The sequence below is a fragment of the Rhinatrema bivittatum genome, chromosome 2 (genome assembly GCF_901001135.1).
Source record: "Rhinatrema bivittatum chromosome 2, aRhiBiv1.1, whole genome shotgun sequence".
In the NCBI taxonomy this organism is placed as follows: Eukaryota; Metazoa; Chordata; class Amphibia; order Gymnophiona; family Rhinatrematidae; genus Rhinatrema; species Rhinatrema bivittatum.
In genome coordinates this window covers 197,917,978-197,938,617 of record NC_042616.1, presented here as the reverse complement: position 1 = coordinate 197,938,617, position 20,640 = coordinate 197,917,978, and the positions used below count along the sequence as shown (strand labels likewise).

The 20,640-nt window shown below is 45.3% G+C and overlaps 1 protein-coding gene across 3 annotated transcripts in view; it reads right to left on the bottom strand.

The window, feature by feature from the left end:
• Positions 1-20,640, bottom strand: part of BZW2 (basic leucine zipper and W2 domains 2) — a 201,468-nt gene that overhangs the window by 103,602 nt on the left and 77,226 nt on the right. For all 3 annotated transcript variants that reach the window (XM_029589024.1, XM_029589026.1, XM_029589023.1), the window contains exon 3: positions 4,688-4,864. In XM_029589024.1, the coding sequence (XP_029444884.1) occupies positions 4,688-4,864 (177 nt within the window). The remainder of the gene's footprint in view (positions 1-4,687; positions 4,865-20,640) is intronic.

The following is a 20,640-nucleotide window of genomic DNA, read 5'->3' as shown; positions in this document are numbered from 1 at the left end:
GTGTATGAGAAAAGGAGAGCCTATGTATGTGTGTGTGAAAGTCTGCATGTGTGTGAGAGCAAGAGAGTCTGCATGTGTGTATGAGAGAGCAAAAGAGCCTATATGTGTACATGAGAGTCTGCATGTGTATGAGAGAGAAAGAGAACCTAAATGTGTGAAGGGGAGAGATAGGATAAACATTGTGCACCCCCTTTCCCCCAAATCCACAAAAATCTCTGGCTGATTGGAAATCAAAAAGATCCCAGCTATTTATTTATTTACTTTATGGTATGGAGAGTTGGAGATTTTTTAATCCTATTATTTTAAATTTTGGGGTGTTATTTCAATTACCTGCTGTTTTGAAATGTTTTATTGATGTCTGGGAAATATTAGAACAAATGTAAGTGACTTTTTAAATTATTGGTTGTTGGTCAGCAGTTTTGATAAATTTACTCTTTTTATTAGTATGGTTTTAATATTATGAACAATGTTTTATATTTTTTGATTGTGCTGCTTGATGTTTTGTGAGGAATGATGAGGTTTCTGTCTTTCCGTTGTTGCACTTCTTGTTGTGGTTTCCAGAGCATATTTGTAAGTGAGAGCAAGTGAGTCAGTGAGCAAATGTGTGAGCGAAAGAGAACAAGTAAGCCAATGAGCATATGCTTGAGTAAGAGGACTATTTAAGGTGGTGGGCCTGTGTGTGAGCATAAGAGAGTGAGTGAGCCAGAGAGCATGTGTGTGAGTGAGAGCATGAGAGAGTGTGTGATACAGTGAGAATGTCTGTGAGTTAGTGTGTGAGTCAGTACGCATGTTTGTGAGAAAGCGTGAGAGCCACTGAGCATGTGTGTGAGAGAGAATATAAGGGATTTGTGTGAGAATGAAGATATGTGTTAGAGAGTGTGTGTATATAATCAGAGAGGAAAAGGTTTGTGCATGCAACCTACCCCTGATTAATCCATGACAGTCTCAGGGTGACTGGAATCTAAAGTTTCTAGGTATGGAGAGCAGGGGATTTATTTTTGCCTTAGTTTTAATTATTTGGTGTTTGATGTGCCTGCTGTTTTGAAATATGTTATTGATGTTTGGGAAATTAAAAAACAATGTTATATGTTTATAATTATTGAATGTTCTATTCATCAGCTGTTTTGAAATATTATTTTCATGAGTTTGGTTTTACTATTATGATTGATGTTTTATATTTCTTGAATTTATTGTTTGATATTTAATAGGGAATGGTGATGCTTCTGTTTTTCCACTATTACACTGGCTATAGAGTCTGGCTTGCTGCAGTTTCCAATTCAGTTTTTGTCTGCATGTTTCTATTTATACTTTATTATCTCTTTATTCCGTATTTTGTGAGGCTCTGTCTGTTTTCAGCATGTGTGACTGACGTGAGATATTCTGCTAGCGTGTAGATTCTGTGTAGGGATCTATAACAGCTTAGCTTGTTCTGTTTTCCTAATAGCAGGCATATTGTTTTTTAGGGCTTGGTGTAATATTTGCAGTGTTGACTTTTTGTAGGCAGGATTGTTACTGTTTGGGTGCTGGCAGTTTTCATAAAGGAGGTTTACTATATTGCAATTTAGTTTACTCAAAGCTTTCTGAGGACTGAATCCACACTCAGCACACTTTATAAAAGACCTAATACCAAATGGTTGTCTTTTCTGCAGCGATTTCTAGTTGGTACCACAGCAGCGCACGTAAAAATGTTGGAAGAGATATTTTTACCTTAGAAGACTGTAACTTGAATGCTTTTTCATGTAAAATTGAGTGAGGGGAGGGTGGGTTCTGGGGTGTGCGCGAGGCTGTAAGATTCATCTATGGTGCCTAATATCCTTGCACCAGCCCTGGCTGTACTAGTTCCACAAGAAAAAGCAGGATTCCCATCTGAAGCTGTGCTGCTTTGGGTTAGTGGCTCTGCCCAGTCTCTGCCATGGCTTACTTTTCTCTTTTTATAAACTCGGGTAACAGTATGGATCACTTCTGTTCCCCTCTCCCTCAGAGTAGTTAGGCAGAGCAGAGTCTGGGGAACCATAAAAGCAGCAGACTGTTTAGTGCACATTGGAGTGGTGGGAGGATGGCAGAGAACTGGAGGCAAACTACAGGCACAGGAAATAAGGCAGGGGATGAGCCAGGAGGAAATGACATGCAGTGTTGGTGAGGCTTCTGTCTGAGGTGCTTGGACTGAGCTCTGACATGAGCAGTTGGCTGTAGAACTAGCAAGTCTCCAAGAGCGAGAGCGGACAAGGAGGAGGCTGCCGCAGGATGGGGGAAGGGCTGACAACAAGTAAGACCTTTACAATATGATGCGGCAGTCCTGGCGCGGGAGCACTCACTCTGTGTGAGTACATAAGCAGCAGCTCAACAATAGTGTGTCAGAGAGAGTGTTTGTGTGTGTATCAGAGAGAGACAAACCCATACACACTTTGTCTATGTCTGAGAGAAAGTGTGTGTGTGTAGGTGTCTCTCTCTCTGACACAGAAACAAACACACTCAACTGCTCTCAGTGTGTGGGGTTGTCTTTGTGGCTGAGAAAGAGAGTGTGTAGGTCAGTGTATATATGCCAATAAAGTTTCTGCAATCTAAAAAAGTGTGTGTGTGTGTGTGTCTGACACTGGTTGGCAGTGTGGTTGTCTCATTACTTGCACTAATTCAAGAGCTGCTCGATGGCCAGACCAAGGATCCAGGATATCTATATATCTATATATATTGTAATGTTTGGCAGACATTGCCTCAGTAACAGTGCATGTTGCTTCTCTTTGCTCCTGTGCTTGCCTCCTTGCCTCCCTGCTATGCTGCCCCACTGCCTGCTCTGCAGTTACTGGCCTCGTGATTTTTGATGTCGGCGCTTCTTCCTCTGCTCCGGAAGAGGTCATTACGTCGCACATATGCAGCTGCGATTACTCTGAGCACCTAGCATTTTTATAATATAAAGAGATATATCAATGAGAAATAAGCAGACTTATTGGGGGATGAAACAGGGCCTACAGCTCTGTTTCTCACCCCTGGGCTAGAGTGTGCTTTATTTTCTAGTTATTTAGGAAAAATGTGAAATTATTTTGGAGATATTTGGGCCCAATTCTGCCAGGCTCCAGGATAGATCTGATGTGCTTTTGGGAGCTGTTGATGCCTGTGCTGCAGGGAAAGTACACGAGGAAGTCAGATACCCCGTGGGCCGGTTCTGAAAAAAATCCCCCGGGCTGATATTTTCCCGCAGTCCCCCTTGCTACAGGTGCACAATGCTGGGTTATATATTGGAAGTTACTATTCAGGAAAAGGACCTTGGAGTCCTGGTGGACAATACGTGCGTGGGAGTGATCAAAAAAGCAAACAGAATGATCTGTAAGTGAATGCAGAATAAAATGGAAAATATCATATTGTCTCTGTATTGAGTCATACTGTGACGAGATCTTGAGTATTGTGTGCAGTTCTGGTCACCCCATTTCAAGGAAAGGTGCAGAGGAGGGCGACAAAAACGATAAAGGGGATGGAATATCTCTCCCATGATGACAGGCTATGCAGGCTAGGGCTCTGCAGCTTGAAAACGAGATCGATAAGAGAGGACATGAGAGAAGTTTATAAAATCATGAGTGGGGTGGATAGAGTAAATATAGGACGGTTATATATCCATTCAAATAATGCTAAAACAAGGAGATAATCTATGAAACTTAACAACCAGCAGATTCAAAACAGATCATAGAAAGTACTTTTTCACCCAGCGCACAGTCAAGCTGTGGAATCTGTTGCCAGAGGACGTGATCAGGGTGACTAGTGTATAGTGGGGTTTAAAAGAGGTTCTTGGAGGAAAGTCCATAACACATTATTTGCCAGGTAGACTAAAGAAAGCTATTTCTAACCCTGGGAGTGAGTATCAGGAATTAGATCTACTTCATGGATCTCCCAGGTACTTGCAATCTCCTGTTGGAGACAGGATGCTGGGCTTGATGGACCTTGGTCTGACCCAGTATGGCAAGTTTAATTTTCTTGTAGCACTGTTAGTATCTTGTTCATTTTTAAACTTTTAAAGTTTTGCATCAGACTATTTGATCTTGCCCCCTAGTCAACCTCACCCTAGCTGATTCTTTTTTCTTCTTTTATTACTTCTCAATTACACTTTGTATAATCAAATTCTAATACTCCCAGGTAGGGTAATATGGTATTTTGCCTAAGATCCAAATATAGGATCTTAGCCAGGGTTTCCTAATCTTCTGGAGGCACACCTAACTGATCTGGTTTTCAGGATATCTGTAAATAATATATATGAGATAGATTTGCATGAAAGTGTATGTAAATCTATCTCATAAATATTCATTGTGGCTATCCCAAAAACCCAACTGGTTAGGTGTGCCTCCAGGAAAGGGTTGGGAAACACTGCTCTGACCTATGAGCTGAAGACGGTCCCCTTTTTGGTCTTTAGGCTGAGATTGAGTCCTTGTACCACATGGGATGTTAATTCCCTGCTAGCTGACCCTGCCAGGGATAGGATGATGTTACAACCATTGCCAAAGCAGGAGAATTATTTCTCCTGTTAAAAAAAAACCAAACAAACAAAACAAAACCAACCGATAAATGAGAGCAAATCATTGCATTATAAAAAGCCTTTCAAGACCTCGACATGACGGCAGTGATATATCTTTTGTCTGCGAGTAGGAACAGACTTAAAGCAGCCTGGATTTACAAAAGAAAAGAAAACAAACTGCAGGATTACCTAGCATGCTGCCAGCTATTAGGATGTCAAAGAGCGTGTCGGCATAGCGACGGTAATCTAGTCTTGAGCCTGTCGTGTCCAGAAACTTGGCTATTGCCTCCAGGTCATTACCAGCATCATTGAGCCCTTGGATAATTGTGTCCCTGAAGACAGTGGGCTCAAATTTCTCTTTTTCATCTGCAAGAAAACAGCTTCGGTTATCCATCTGCATTCACAAATCATCCACTGCAGCTTCTAATGACAACCTCTGCTCAACAAAGGAAAAGTGCACCCCACCATCGTATGTGCCAAATATGAACTCGCCTACAGGACAAACTGACACAATGATTTAAGAAAAGCAGGATGAGAGAAGGAAACAATTATTTCACCACCCAAATCAAATGACTATAAAGTGTTTGGTCTTCTAACACTATGGTATTTTAGTTTGCATTGCTGGCTAATTTTCAAATAGTTCTTGCCACTCGTGCACACGCGCGGTTCCACACATCTTCTACGTTAGGCATATTTTGTTCATCTTTTGAGAGTCTTGTTATTTAGAGCAGTGGTCCCCCACCCTGTCCTGGGGGCCCACCAGCCAGTCGGGTTTTCAGGATATCCACAATGAATATGCATGAGAGAAAATTTGCATGCACTGCCTCCATAACATGCACATTTTCTCTCATGCACATTCATTGTGGATATCCTGGGGGGTCCCCAGGACAGGGTGGGGGACCACTGATTTAGAGGGCATTTTTCAAAGTGATTCACACAGGTAAAAAGCATCTGAAAACTCCCTCCCCAGCCCCACAATGCAGCTGAAGGCCAACATGTTTTCTTTAGACGTACATTGAGAGGAGGCATTCCCGGGGGCCCATTTTAGGCCAGGTGAGGAAAAGCACAAGCGCAGACAGCATTTTCAAATCTCTGCATGTACTTCTGCAGCAAACGTCTAGCCATAACCAAAGCAGCAAGTTTCAAAGCGAAAGCAGGAAGTATGCGCAGCCTTTGGCACAGTGTGAACCCTCTGAACATTGTCCCATCAAAATATGGAAATCTTCCTGCCACAAGAGACTGATGGGCTGAGAACCCCAGGTATGATTCTATAGACATCGCTCATCCAGGGCCACGCTAATGGTTCCCAATCAAATACAGAACTGGATCATTTCTTCTGAAGACACAACATCTCCTCTTTTCTTTTCTCTCAACAGATAACGTCTTAGTAACAATGCCACAGCTTCTATAAAGAGAAGTCTAATTGCTTGGACTCATCTTAGAAATATGGAAGGCCCACCTCCTCCAACCATCAGCACAGAGAATTAGATAAAAGAACAAGAAATAATTACAGGAAAAGGGCTGCCTGGCACGGACACATTTCATTTAAGTAGGAACCTAAAAAAAAACATTAACTAATCAAAAGCAGAAAAAGTGCAGGGGAAATTGTGAAAACAAGGAAAAGAAAGAGCGAAGCACAGGAAGCACCCTGCAAGCCTCGCTCATTTTACTGCTGCACTGGAAACAAGAGTATGACAGCAGATCAAAAGCCCTGTTCACCAAGTTGTAGGGCTGTGTGAAAGTGCTCATTATTTTTAATGGGGCCTATTTACTAATCATGCCCATTTTCTGCATTAACCCAGCTTTATCAATAGAGCTGAAAGACTTAAGGCCCATCCAGTCTAACCAATATACTTCCTATTTCAGTGCCATACAGCCAGTTGATCTCTGGCTTTCCCTTCATCTCTCTACCGCTCAGAACCTCTCTGGGCTTTCTTTAATTCTACCGCTTCCCAATGGGAGGCCATTCTATATAGCCATTGCCTCTTCTGTAAAGAAATAGTTTCTAATGTTATTCCCGAGTCCCCTTTGAGTCTCATATCTTGCTTACTACATGTCAGTGGACAGGCATATGTTAACTTCTGATAAATTTCATCAAAGAACCATGCTTACTTTAACATGGCTCTTTTCAATGCACACATGATCTGCATATAATTATCTTCAAATAGACTTTAAAGTGTTTGCAGGACAGCAGGTACTTTGTACTCATGGGCCTATTTTATTTATTTATTTATTGAGTTTTATATACCGTCATTCGGTGAAGCCATCACAATGGTTTACAAAGTTCAAAAGGTAGTATCTTAACATATGCAAATTAGGTGAATAGCAGGATACATATTATATTCGAAAATGAGCGGATTGGGGGGGGATCGGAGAGGGTAAGGATGAGAGGGGATAGGAAGGGGTAGGAGTGCTGCAAGGGGGGTGAGTAGAGAGGGGGGGGAAGGAGGGTTACATGAGGGTGGGGGGGATTAGTTAAACGTAAAGTTATTCTTTTTAAAGTCCAAGATAAGATCATTTTTGTATGAGAGGGGTTTGCTTGATGCTGGTTGGTGTCCTGTTTTTGCGAGGTTTCAGTTGGTAATTCTGTTGAGTGTTTGGCTGTTGAGATACTTGATTGTCAATGTATACTTTGTAAAACAGCCATGTTTTTAGATTCTTTTTGAATGTTTTGAGGTTAGGTTGGGTTCTCAAATCTTTTGGGAGGGTTGTGTGGTTGAAACACTCTGCTGAGATGATCCACCAGTATGCTGGGGATGACTGGCTGTTGCAACCGTCACTTCCCGACAGCTTCACTCTGCCTACCTTTCCTTTTTTGCGGCTCCTTCTGCTCTTCACGGATGCCTGGCCGTCGCGGCGTCCACCTGCTGTCCTCTCCAGTGTCCCCGGACCGGCTTGGGCGCTGCCTCCCGCCATGCTCTCCAGGTACCTTAGGGCGCGCGCGCCGCGCGGCCCTCATTCTTATTTCCTCATTGGCGCGTTCCTCAGGGGCATCCCCCTGTGATGATGTCACGCTGCCCGGATATTTAAGCCTACAGTTTATTGCTAGTCGTTGAGTTAGCAAGGGGAATTCTTATGGTTGGGATTTGCTCTCCATACCCAGCTACTCTGCCTTTCCAACTTCCATTGGACTCTTTCTGCTAATGGGGTACCCGCTCCTCGGGGGCCTCTTTTGCTTCTTTCAGGTCGCTATCAGGTAACCGGTACTTGCTCCTCGAGGGCCCATGTTCCCTGATCCGCTGCCTGCATCTATCCCCTCTTCTACTTGGAAGAATTCGCTACAGACACCATCAGTGAGTACTACTATCATCCACTCCTCAGAGCTGTCTCCCTGGAACCAGGTACTCGCTCCTTGAGGGCCTGCCCCCATTCCACACCAGTGCCATCTCCTACGTGGAACCGCTGTGTGAGTACTTTGCCAATGAGTATCTCTGCAACCAGGGATCTGGTTCTCGCTCCTCGAGGGCCAGCTCTCCCTATCTCGGGGCCTCTCCATATTTGGGACTCTGAATGTTCTATTGTATTCATTTCTCATTTCTCTCCAATACAGCACTGCTACTGGAGGAACCGCTGTTCCAGTGCCCTGGGGAATACTAGCCCAGCTGGGCTACATCTTCTACTCACTACTGCCACCTCTGGTGGTTTCTCAAACTGTCTAAATAAAGAAATATCTGTGTTTGTGTGTCCGGAGCTGAGCCTGACCTGTGGCCCCTCACGGGACTTTCCCCCGTGAGCATGGTCAGCTGCCACAATGACCAAGGGTTCACCCAAACCTCACTAATTATAACACTGGCAGATATGTGGCCTGTAGAAGAGCTCGATTTATTTCTGCCCAATTCAAGAATTTTAGAGCTTGCTAGCAGAAAGCCCATGATCCCGTTCCTCCTTGCTTGTGATGTAAAATATTGCAACCTGGCTGTTGGTTTGAATCAAGATGCTCTTTTTCCCGGAAATACACAAAGGTTGATGGAGCATATCAACTCTCAGCTCTAGTAGACCTTCTCTTCTTTTATTTATGAGAGAATTTTAAAGTTACAAATAGACCTAGTACATATCAGTAGGAACTCTATATTTACCATATTTCTAGACCAAGCGGTGTTTCCCAGGCTGGAGGCACAAAACCATACGGACTTCAGCCTTTTCAAATGCAATTTTCACTTTATTTAGCAAACACAGCACTTTAACAGAAGACTACCTACCTTAGCAGGATTCAAGTTACACACACAGGATTTGTAGACTGCCTTCCCTCTGGACAGTATACACTCCCTCCCTTCTGGTTTAGTCAGGATAGTTTACAGGAACTTCCTCTCCTGGAGGTGTGGGGACCTTTTAAACACAGCTGGACCTACACTCTTATGCTCCTCAACTGGTCCTGCCCTCAGGCCTTTCCCCTGCCCACAGAGCTCTCTTCCTCTGTGGGATTTAAGGTGGACCAGGAATGTAGCCTGGTCCTGCACATGCAGAGTCCAGATTCACTGCGTTCCAACAGTTCTGGTGTGTGCTCCCCATCCTTTGGTGGAGGTATCCGTTGCCACTACCTAATAAGGGAATGAGCTCCTTCCTTGAAAATTTGGGAATGCAGTCTCCATTGCAACTCCTGTTTCATAGTCACTATTATATGAACTGGAGACAAAAGCAGTTAAGTTAGCTGACCTAGTGGATACATAGATCCCACTGGAGCCAGTGGATATGAAGATAGGTTAGTGGGACCAGATGAATGGCCCCTACCATGTGACCGAGGACTACAAGAAGACTTCTGGCTGAAAAGCGTGGAGAAAAGAGTAGCTTGCAGAAGAGCAATGTAATGGTATTCCCTTGATCGGGAGGCAGGACTGCTCTTTCCTGCAATGAGTTTATCCAGGCTCTGATGAGCCTCTGGGGCTCCATGCTCAATTTTTCAAAATTGATCAAAAACCCTAAATGGTGCAAAAGATCTATTGTCAAGCTCATGGAGTGGATCATTTCAATTCGTGATTTTGCTGTGATGAGCCAATAGTCCAGGTATGGGAAGACTTATATTCCCTGGTGATGGAGATGAGCTGCCACTACCATAAGGCATTTTGAAAAGACCCTTGGGGCTGCTGAGAGGAGAAATGGAAGTACTTTGACTGGTTTGGAAAGAAAATGCCTGGAAGTGGAGGTAGTGCTAATGCGAAGGGTAGATGGGTATGTGAGAGTATGCATCCTTCAGCTCCAAGGCACATATTCATTCATCCTTCTGTATGTAAGAAAGGATTGTGCTGAGAGAGTTCATTTTGAATTTCTCCCTGAGTATGTTTGTTCAGACATCTCAAGTACAGAATGGGTCGCAGTCTCCTTCCTCCCCCACCCGTTTTCTTGGGGATAAGAAAATATCAGGAACAGAAACACCACAGATGTTGAGTTGCTAGGATTGATTCTATCGCTTGTTGGGAGAAGCAATTGGATTTCCAGGCGAAGCTGCAATGGATGAGATGGATCCGGATGGAGCATTGAACAATGTGGAAGGGAAGGTGCATGGAGAAATGCAACCGGTACCCAGACTGCACAAATTGGAGGACCCAAGTGTCCTTAGTAATCTGACATCATTCCTCTACAAAATGTTGGATTCTTCCTCCTACTGGGAAAGTCGGGTACAAATTGTGCAGAGAGATCAATAACTAGGCTATGTTTGGACTGGGCTTTTGTGTGATCTTTGACTGACAGCATTTCCTTTGTCACAGCCTGGCCAGAAGTGGTTACTGATACTGGGCCGGAAGGGGCAGCAGACGGAACTGTTGAAAAGAAAAAGTATGGACTTCTGTTGAAGTATGGTCATGCACGGGTAGAAGTGACAGGTATAAGTATTCAGGAGCTGTTGAGAGTATCTATATTGTTACATTTTGGTACTTTATCTAAGTGACTGTCTCCTTGTAATATAGTAAAATAGTGAATAACGACAGATACAGACCAAAATGGTCCATCCAGTCTGCCCAGCAATTTTGAATTTATCTTCTTTTTTTTAAGTTTAGGTTTAGCGTAGAAGCAACTGCTGCTCTATTCAGGCCACCTCAAAGCCTTCTGTTAAGGGTAGTAGCAACTGTCACTCAGTGCAAGCCACTCCCAAGCCTAAATATAAACTACAGGTGTAATAGAAAAGTTACCACATTTCATATCCATTAAGCCAGCAGGGATCCTCTTGTTTGTCCCATGCCCTTCTGAATTCCATTACCATTCTCAACCATCTCTTCTGGGAGGCATTCCATACATCCACTACTCTTTCCATGAAGAAATATTTCCTGGCATTGTTCCTGAGTCTTTCTCCTTGGAGTTCATATCATGACCTCTAGTTTTACAGCTTCCTTTCCATCAGAAAAGATTTGGATGTCCATATTCAACTACTGTGTGGTTCAGCAAGTTAGCTGGATACATCTTCTGGCTAACTTACCTGGGATATTCAGTGGCGTGCAATGTCACTAAATATACCCGGCTATCTTAAAGTTAGCCGGATACGTTTACCCAGCTAACTTTAGGACAGATCAGTGATACAACTAGAATTAACCAGATAAGTTATCCGGCTAACTCTGCTCCTCTCCAGAATGCCTCCTACCCATCCCCAACTTATCCTGCTAAAATTTAGCCAGACAAATTGCTGAAAATGCCGGTTTTGTCATTAACTTATCTGTCTAAATGGCTTTTGAATATGGACCTCCTGATTTTTGTGCAACATTAATTCCTTTCAGATATTGAAGGTCTGTTTCATATCTCCCCTGTCTCTTCTCTCTTCCAGGGTACACATATTAAGGCTGTTCAGTCTCATCTCATATGGCTTTCTGTACAGACCCCACACCATTTTGGATGCCTCTCTCTCTGACCCGCTTCCATCCTGTCCTGATCCTTTTTTGAGATGAGGTCTCCAGAACTGAATGCAGTATGCTAGGTGAGGCCTCACCAATATCTGTACAGTGGTTTTAACACTTCCTATTTTCTGCTAGTTATACATCTCTCTATGCGGTCCAGCATCCCTCTGGCCTTAGCCACTGCCTTGTCACATTTCTTTGCCACCTTGAGATCATCAGACACTATTACTCTGAGGTCTCCTTCCCAATGTGTGCATGTCAGTCTTTCGCCCACCAACAAGTATGGCTCATTCAGACTACCATGCCCCAAAAGCATGATTTTGTACTTTTTGGCATTGAATCCCAACTGCCAAAGCTTTAACCACTTTTCGAGCTTTCCTAGGTCACTTCTCATTCTCTCTATTACTTCAGGTGTGTCCACTCTGCTGCAGAATTTTGTGCCATCCACAAAAAGAAACATTTTACCTTCAAATCCCTCCCGCAATATCACTCACAAAGAACATAAGAAATTGCCATGCTGGGTCAGACCAAGAGTCTATCAAGCCCAGCATCCTGTTTTCAACAGAGGCCAAATCAGGCCACAAGAAACTGGCAAGTACCCAAACACCAAGAAGATCCCAAGTTACTGATATCAGTAATAGCAGAGGCCATTCCCTAAGTAAATTTGGTTAATAGCAGTTAATGAACTTCTCCTCTAAGAACCTAACCAAACCTTTTTAAACCCAGCTGCACTAACCACATCCTATGGCAACAAATTCCAGAGCATTGAGTGAAAAAGACTTTTCTCCAATTAGTCTTAAATGTGCTACTTGCTAACTTCATGGAGTGACCCTAGTCCTATTATCCGAAAGTGTAAATAACCAATTCGCATCTACTCATTCATGACCTCTCATGATTTAAAGACCTCTATCATATCCCCCCTCAGCCATCTCTTCTCCAAGCTGAACAGTCCTAACCTCTTCAGCCTTTCCTCATAGGGGAGCTGTTCCATCCCCTTTATCATTTTGGTTGCCCTTCTCTGTACCTCTGATACAACTGGTCTTGGAACAAATCCTTGAGGAACCCCACACATTTCTTCAGAAAAGGTTTCATTTACCACTAATCATTAGCATCTGTCAGTCAGCCAATTTGAAATCCATTCCATCAACTTGGGACCCACTCTCAGGTTTCTCATTATATTTACAAACTTTTTATGTGGGACCATATCAAAAGTGTAATGCCCCTTACCCACAAGCACTTCCAGCATAGTGTTCCACTCCTTGCTGCATTCAAGGACCGTCTATAGTACGTCTTTCAACCTGGAGCCCCTCCTATAGGCCCTGGCCAGGAATTCCTGGGGCACTGGCTGATGACATCACATCCTGTCTAGGTATATAAGGAAGTCCTCTGCAACCAGCCAGCATCTCAGCAACAAGTCCTCCTGTGCTAGTTGTTGCTGCTACAGTGCTATTGTTCCAGCCTTGCCTTCCCCTCTGATTGTTCTCTTACTGACCTAGACTGTCTTCTGACCTTGCTTGTTCTCTGCCTGCCTTGACCTCTGCCTGGACACCGACCTTGCCTGTTCTCTGCCTACCTTGACCTCTGCCTGGACACCGACCTTGCCTGTTCTCTGCCTGCCTTGATCTCTGCCTGGACACCGACCTTGCCTGTTCTCTGCCTGCCTTGATCTCTGCCTGGACACCGACCTGGACACAGACCTCACTAGTTCTCCGCCATCCTCGACCCTTGCCTATTCTTGACACGGTCTATACTCCACCGGTCCTGACCTCAGCCCACCTTGATCCTGTCTGACTCATAATTCCTTGAACCCTGCCAGAGAAGTCCTGCTGGCCATCAGACATGTGGGCTCAACCCAAGGGAGAGGGGGCTAGCCAGGTGGAAGATCTTGCCTCGTGGTGTGTTAGCTGTCACCTGCTAGGGTCTGGTCTGCATTCGCATGCTCCAGGCTATGCCAACTTAGCAGCGGCCTAAGAGCTTACATCCCGCAGAGTGTGACAAAAATCTTCCTGAAATCAAAGTAAACCATATCAATTGTTCTTCTTGGATCCAATTCTCTAGTCACCCAATCAAAAAAAAATCTGATTTGTTTGACAGGACCTTCCCCTGGTAAAATCATGCTGTCTCGTAACTGTAACCCATTGGATAGGAGATAGTTCATTATCCTTTCCTTAAGCTGTCTCTCCATTAGTTTTTCTACTACTGAGGGAAGGCTAACAAACCTGTAATTTCCAACCCTGCTGCCACATTTGTGAAATGGGACCATAACCATGCTTCTCCAGTTTGCAGTACTACTCCTGTCTCCAAGGATCTATAAGAACATAAGAACATAAGAAAATGCCATACTGGGTCAGACCAAGGGTCCATCAAGCCCAGCATCCTGTTTCCAACAGTGGCCAATCCAGGCCATAAGAACCTGGCAAGTACCCAAAAACTAAGTCTATTCCATGTAACCATTGCTAATGGCAGTGGCTATTCTCTAAGTGAACCTAATAGCAGGTAATGGACTTCTCCTCCAAGAACTTATCCAATCCTTTTTTAAACACAGCTATACTACCTGCACGAACCACATTCTCTGGCAACAAATTCCAGAGTTTAATTGTGCGTTGAGTAAAAAGAACTTTCTCCGATTAGTTTTAAATGTGCCCCATGCTAACTTCATGGAGTGTCCCCTAGTCCTTCTACTATCTGAAAGAGTAAATAACCGATTCACATCTACCCGTTCTAGACCTCTCATGATTTTAAACACCTCTATCATATCCCCCCTCAGTCGTCTCTTCTCCAAGCTGAAAAGTCCTAATCTCTTTAGTCTTTCCTCATAGGGGAGTTGTTCCATTCCCCTTATCATTTTGGTAGCCCTTCTCTGTACCTTCTCCATCGCAATTATATCTATTGAACAAGTCCTTCAGCAGAATCTCTAGCACTGCTCGGAGCTCCTTAAGTATCCTGGGATGTATCTCATCTGGCCCCATGTCCTCGGCCACATTCAGTTTGCTTAGTTCTTCCCAAACATTCTCTTCTGTATATGGGGATGTATCTACCCCACTCTTATATCTGCTCTTGCTAGCTAGCAATGATCCTTCTCCAATGTCTTCCTTAGTGAAAACCAAACTGAAGTAATTATTAAATATTTCTTCTATTTCTTCATCTTTCGCCATACCTTGCTCCTGATGTCCTTTCAATCTTGCAATGCCTCCTCTGGATTTCCTCCTTTCTCTGATATATCGATATATCTGAAAAATGTTATGCCGCCACATTTTACCTCTTTGGCAATCTTTTTTTCCACTTGAGCTTTCACCTTTCTGATTTTTTTTCTTGTTTTCTTCAGCTTCAAAAGATATTCTTGCCTATATTCCGCTTTTTGAGTTTCCCTTGTACTTTTTGAATGTAGATCTTTTTTGCCTTTTTTTTTTTTAATCAGCCACCGCCTTGGAGTACCAGATTGGTTTCCTTTTTTTCTTACCTTTATTTACTCTTTTTACATAAATGTCAGTTGCCTTTGTTATAGCTTCTTTTAATCTGGCATGCTGCTGAATAGACTGTCCCCAAGCATGGGAGGTCAGAGAGTTTTTCATGGGTATCCTCATGGATGCTACTTGCTTGAAGCTATGCTGAGCATCTAGCTCCAATGGGGGCTGAGGAAGTACATGAAACAGAAATCGAAAGAAACAGACTGGTCAAAGCAGGTGGTGAATGCCCTCTTCTGCATTCAGGAGAGGCTGTGGATAGTAGTTGCCTTGTTCAGCAGCAGGTAGGAAAGGTTTCAACTTTTGAATGCAGTCATCAATATATTGACTCTATATAATTGGTGGATAGTAATACAAGCAGATAGCATCGCACTTTGAAAAATCTTCTTGCCAAAGTTATCTATAAGTTTGTGGTCATTTTCTGGAGGAGAATTTGAGTGAATCCATGTTTTCTTCACTTTTTTTTTATAGCAAATTCAACCACTACAGACTGATGAGGAAGCTGGACTCTGTATTTGAGGTCTAACTTTCGAGTTGTAGGAAAGACCGAAATGGAAGTTCCCACATTCTCACCTGTAGAACATTGAGGATGTTGTGAACTGGAAGGGCTGCTGGTTCACCTGGAATATCCAATATTTGAAAAAGGCCAAGGAGTTCAGAGTGGAGGTTTTGTGGACATGGATACATAAGTACCCATCTTTTAAACAAACTTAGAATAGGTAAGATCCTCTGGTGGCAAGCTGTAGTTTGGAGGATCTGGGAATGAGTCAGAGGGTATGTCAGTAGAGTCTTCATTTGAGTCTAAAGGCACTGGCTCGCTTATCCAGGGCTCTAGTGATGAAGAGGGAAAACTGGAAGGAGCTTCTCGTTGACGCTGAGGAGAAGTGGCCTGGTATAAACCTCTGATCTACTAGAATGCACTGCGCTTCACAATGAATAACCACTAAGCAAGGGTTCTAATGATGTGCTCTATAGGTGAGATCGGGTCTCAGATCTGTAGCATTGCTGTAGCGATAGTGGAAAGGAGAAGCTGGAATGTTTCTTCCATCTGGTCAGAGAGGTAAAGAAACTTCACCAAATCAGTAATTTGGTGGAGCCACTGCGTCCTCTGGCCTGGCATAGGCGGTGGAGGCCTGGATAGGCTCCTGCATGAGTCTGTTAGAAGTAAGCAGTACTATAGAGGATACCAGTTTCTATAGTTTCCAGGCAAAGTCCTTTTGCCACAAGTCAAGATGGGGTAAGTTCCCTGGTTATTGAAGGGAGCAGGAGCAACCTGAACCCTTCTCCTGCAGATCTAAGATAGGCTATATAAAGCTGTATTGGTAAAGCAGCCTAATAAATCTAAGTCTGAGATGAATGCGCTGGTAGCTTCAATGGGGTAAAGTGTTTGGATGCCTTGGATGCCTTGGCATGCTTCGATGGGTCTTTGGAGATGCGTGTTGAGGAATCTGGCACAGGTCAATGATACTATGTTGGGTGCATCAGGGCTATGCTATGTGTTCTTGCACTGTGCATCACAAGATTATGTGGTATAGGATTCTGAGCACCATGTCACCAAAGTGTAGAGGCATCCGCACTTGTCCACAACTTGGAATCCTCCAAGATACTTTTGTTGTAACCCTCTTAACCGACCAGCCAATGTACCTCTTCATATGTTCTCTGGTTATACATCAATATGCTATATGTACTGTTGTTATGCTTGGAACCCTCCAAGATCCTATTTTTGTAACCCTCTTAACAGACCACACATTATACCCATAGGGCCGGATTTTAAAGGCCCTGTGCGCGTAAATCCGGCCGGATTTACACGTGCAGGGCACTCGCGCGCCGGCGCACCTATTTTGCATAGGCCGCCGGCGTGCTCACAACCCTGGGACGCGCGTAAGTCCTGGGGCTTCGTAAAAGGGGCGGGGGCGTGTCCGGGGTCAGGGGCGGGACCGGGGCGTGGTGCCGGCCCGGGGGCGTGGTCGAGGCCTCCGGACCAGCTGGCGCACCATCACCCGGGCCGGGTGATGGTGCGCCAGCAGCCCGCTGGTGCGTGCAGATTTACGCCTGCTTTCAGCAGGCGTAAATCTGCCAACAAAGGTAGGGGGGGGTTTAGATAGGGCCAGGGGGTGGGTTAGGTAGGGGAAGGGAGGGGAAGGGAGGGGAAGGTGCGGGGGGTGGAAAGAAAGTTCCCTCCGAGGCCGCTCCGATTTTGGAGCGGCCTTGGAGGGAACAGGCAGAATGCGCCGGGCTCGGCGCACCCAAGTTGCACAAATGTGCACCCCCTTGCGCGCGCCGACCCCGGATTTTATAAGATACGCGCAGCTATGCGCGTATCTTATAAAATCCAGCGTACTTTTGTTCGCGCCTGGTGTGCGAACAAAAGTACGCGTTAGAGCAAAATTTTAAAATTTACCCCATATGTTCTCTCGTTATACATAGATATGTTATATGTATTGTTGTTATGCTTGTAAACCATCGTGAAGGTCAGCTCCAAACAACAGTATATAAAAATATCCATATAAATAAAATAAATAAATCTGTATGCACTGAGGCCGCACACTTGAGTGGCATTGAGGCCTTGAGTGGCATCAAGACATTAAGTATTGAGCACGTCGTGGATTGAATACATCAATGCATCATGCACGATTGTCATAATGTGCCATATGTCAAATGCAATAGTTGAAGATGCAACGGGTGAGTCGATGCATTGTGCGTCAGGAATACAGATGTTGGTTGCGCAGATGATGATATTATTGACAGCGTCAGTGCTGATCCACCACACTTAGGATGTTTGTGCTTCTTTCATACGGGCTGTGATGGCTCCAGTGACTAATGCCGCTTATGTTGCGGTCCCGACCGCTTCCCTTCTGTTAGGGCTCAGGCCCGCTTACCTCCGCTTCAGGGAGCACCGCATTCCACCCGCTCCGGACCCCGGGGGCTTCTCTCACTCCACGTGGCGGTCGCCATTACGGGCCTGCTTCACTTCGGTCTCGTGCGCGCGCGCACGAGGACGTCCCTCTTGAGCGTCCTGCTCCCGGAAGCCCGGACCCACCCGCGCTGCTGACGTCATGCCTAAGTCCCGATATAACCGGCGTTCAGACTCTCTTCTCAACGCCTTGCAACGAGGTTCACAACTCCTTAGTTGTTCCCAGTTGCGCTCCTGATTGATCTCCACGTTGCCTGCTTCTGACTCCGCTTCAGCTCGCTGCCTGCCTCTGACTCCGGCTTGCTTCTGACTCCGCTTCAGCTCGCTGCCTGCCTCCGACTCCGGTTTGCTCCTGACTCCGCTTCAGCTCACTGCCTGCCTCCGACTCCGGTTTGCTTCCGACTCCGCTTCAGCCTGCAGCCAGCCCCTGACTCCAGTCTGCTTCCGACTCCGCTTCAGCCTGCAGCCAGCTTCTGACTCCGATTTACTTCTGACTCCGCTTCAGCCTACAGCCTGCTTCAGACTCCGGTTTGCTTCTGACCCTGCTTCTCCCACTGCCTGCCTCTGTCTCCGGTTGCTACAGTCTCCGCAGCCCCCCACTGTCCTGGCTTCAGCCGGCCCTCGGTCCTGTGCAGCCGGTCCTCTGCCTTCCGGGTACCTTGGACTTCCTAGTCATTCTGCTTGCTCTGGTCCCGGCCTACGCCCATCTCAAACTCTGGACATTCCGTACACAGCTCCCAGTCCCGAGGACCCGGGACCCTACGGGCTCCTCCCGGGGGGGTCCCTGGCTCCTGGGTGAACCCGTCCAGCTTGTGGCTCCGCCCCCCGGCCTACCCTGTCTTCCTAGGTAGGCCAGCCCAAGGGTCCACTATCTTCTCCAGCAGCATCAAACTGCAACAGCTTAGTCTTTAATTCAGGGTGGCTGGCAGAACTCAATCCCGCAGAAGTGGCCTGGGTGGACAGGGGAGTTTTAGAGGAGCTCCTGCTCAACAGTTTTCCCAGCGACACAGATGAGGCTGCACTGTGGGACAAGGACCTACTGAAATTCTGGAGATATTTACCAAGTTCCTTGATGCGAAGCCATCTTAGAATGTTGTGAGCAAGAGGACATCCATCCACAGGCATAGCAGGTCTTCTGTTCGTGTTCTAGACCAAGGCATCAATAATGGAGCTTGTGCCCATTGGCGATGGACATAATATTTCCATACACTGTATACAGCTTTTAAAGACACTCACCATTGTTGATTTCTTCTGGCTGGACATGGTGGAAAAGACGGTCACGTTTATTTTTAATAGCACTGAAAAGTGCTGTTGTGGGGCTGCAGAGGCAGTGAGGTAACTTAAGAAAATACTGAGAAAAATTAGCAAATTTAAAAGATTTTAAGGATTCTTACAGAAAAAATTAGGAGAGACAGAGTTCACATCTGTGCTTTGCTCGGACAAAAAAATGACTGAAGAGACTCATGGAGGAACTCCCGCATATGCTCAGTAGAGCTCAAAGTTCTACAAGCTTAAAGAGATGAGTCCAGTTGGTGCCGCCAGATGACATTACCCACATTGTAATGGCTAATTCATCTTACTTATCAGTGGAAAAAACCACACTAAGGAGAAACCATTGTAATTTTCTGATTGTGATAAAGTTTCTATTACCGAGCGCGCTCGCCTCCATAGCAGATGGTGAGCCCTTGGGCCACGGCAAGACTCAGCACGGCTGGACTGGTCACGGACCACCCTGTCCTACAATCGCGGGAGCGGACACGTGCAGGAAAGAGGAAGCGGTGGGTACTGCACTCCTGGCAGTCAAGGCAGGGTAGGTTGCTGCACTCCTGGCAGCCTAAAGCAGGATTTGCTGCACTCCTGGCAGCCGCCCCTTGCTGGCCCTATAACTGAGATGGAGAGCTGCGGGCCAGCCCCTAGGGAGAAGGGCGAGGCCGAACAGGAAGTCTAAACAGCCAAGCAAGCCACAGGCAGGCCTCAGGAACAGCTAGGCCTCCCAGGCCCTGGAGCAAATCCTGGATGGAACACAGGCGAGGCCCTGGCTTCGAAGCGGCCTCCAGTGGAAGGTGAGATACCACCTTTAGCACAGCAACAGGGGGGATCATAACAGTTTCAATCAAAAGTAAATTTCACAAGAAACCTAAAATTCCACCCACAAGCAATAAAATTCCACCCACATTCAAGTAGGGAATGAAATAAAAGCTCATGTCACAAAAATGATACTGAAGACAGATCATTCCCTTGTACTAAATCTGACAAGTGGCAAGTGCTTCTATAGAAATACAGACAACTTCAATGCCACTTTGCCTTGCTGCTATACCCCTTATTCTCCAACTTAGGAGTCTTTCTTTCACTCAGCATTGATACCATATCCATTTTTGTGCATCTGAAGGGTCTTGATGTCACTCTGCCTTGCTGTCATATACCAGACTCTACACCTTGGATTGTTATTGCCATTCTGGGGGCTGCTTTGCACCTCTAATGGTGCTTTGCTGCACTGATACCACTCTTTGTGCTGCTTTGTCCCTGTATTGATGCCTTGGGGTTTTTCCTGCCACCTTTTCTCCTTTGTTTTCCCTTCATGGTGCTTCAGGATGTTGATGCCTCTCTTGATGCTACTTTGCTTCTTGTACTGCCTTCAAGAGTTTATGCCATTATTTTGGTGCTCTCTTTTGAAGCCTTAGGGTATTCCTCCCACCCTTGCAGCTTTTTTGTTCCTCTGATAATGTCTTGAAGAGCTCCTGCCATTACTGGTACGCCTTTGACCCTTTACGGAGCTATTCATGCCACATTATTCAAAATGCGTTATGGTGTTAACGCACACAATAATGCATTGACACATGTGTTAACGCCATAATGCATGCGATAATAACGGTAGGGCACAACGTGAATACAAATTTTGGGATGGGGTGGGATTAGGGAGGTGTTTGGGCAAGATTACAAGAGAGA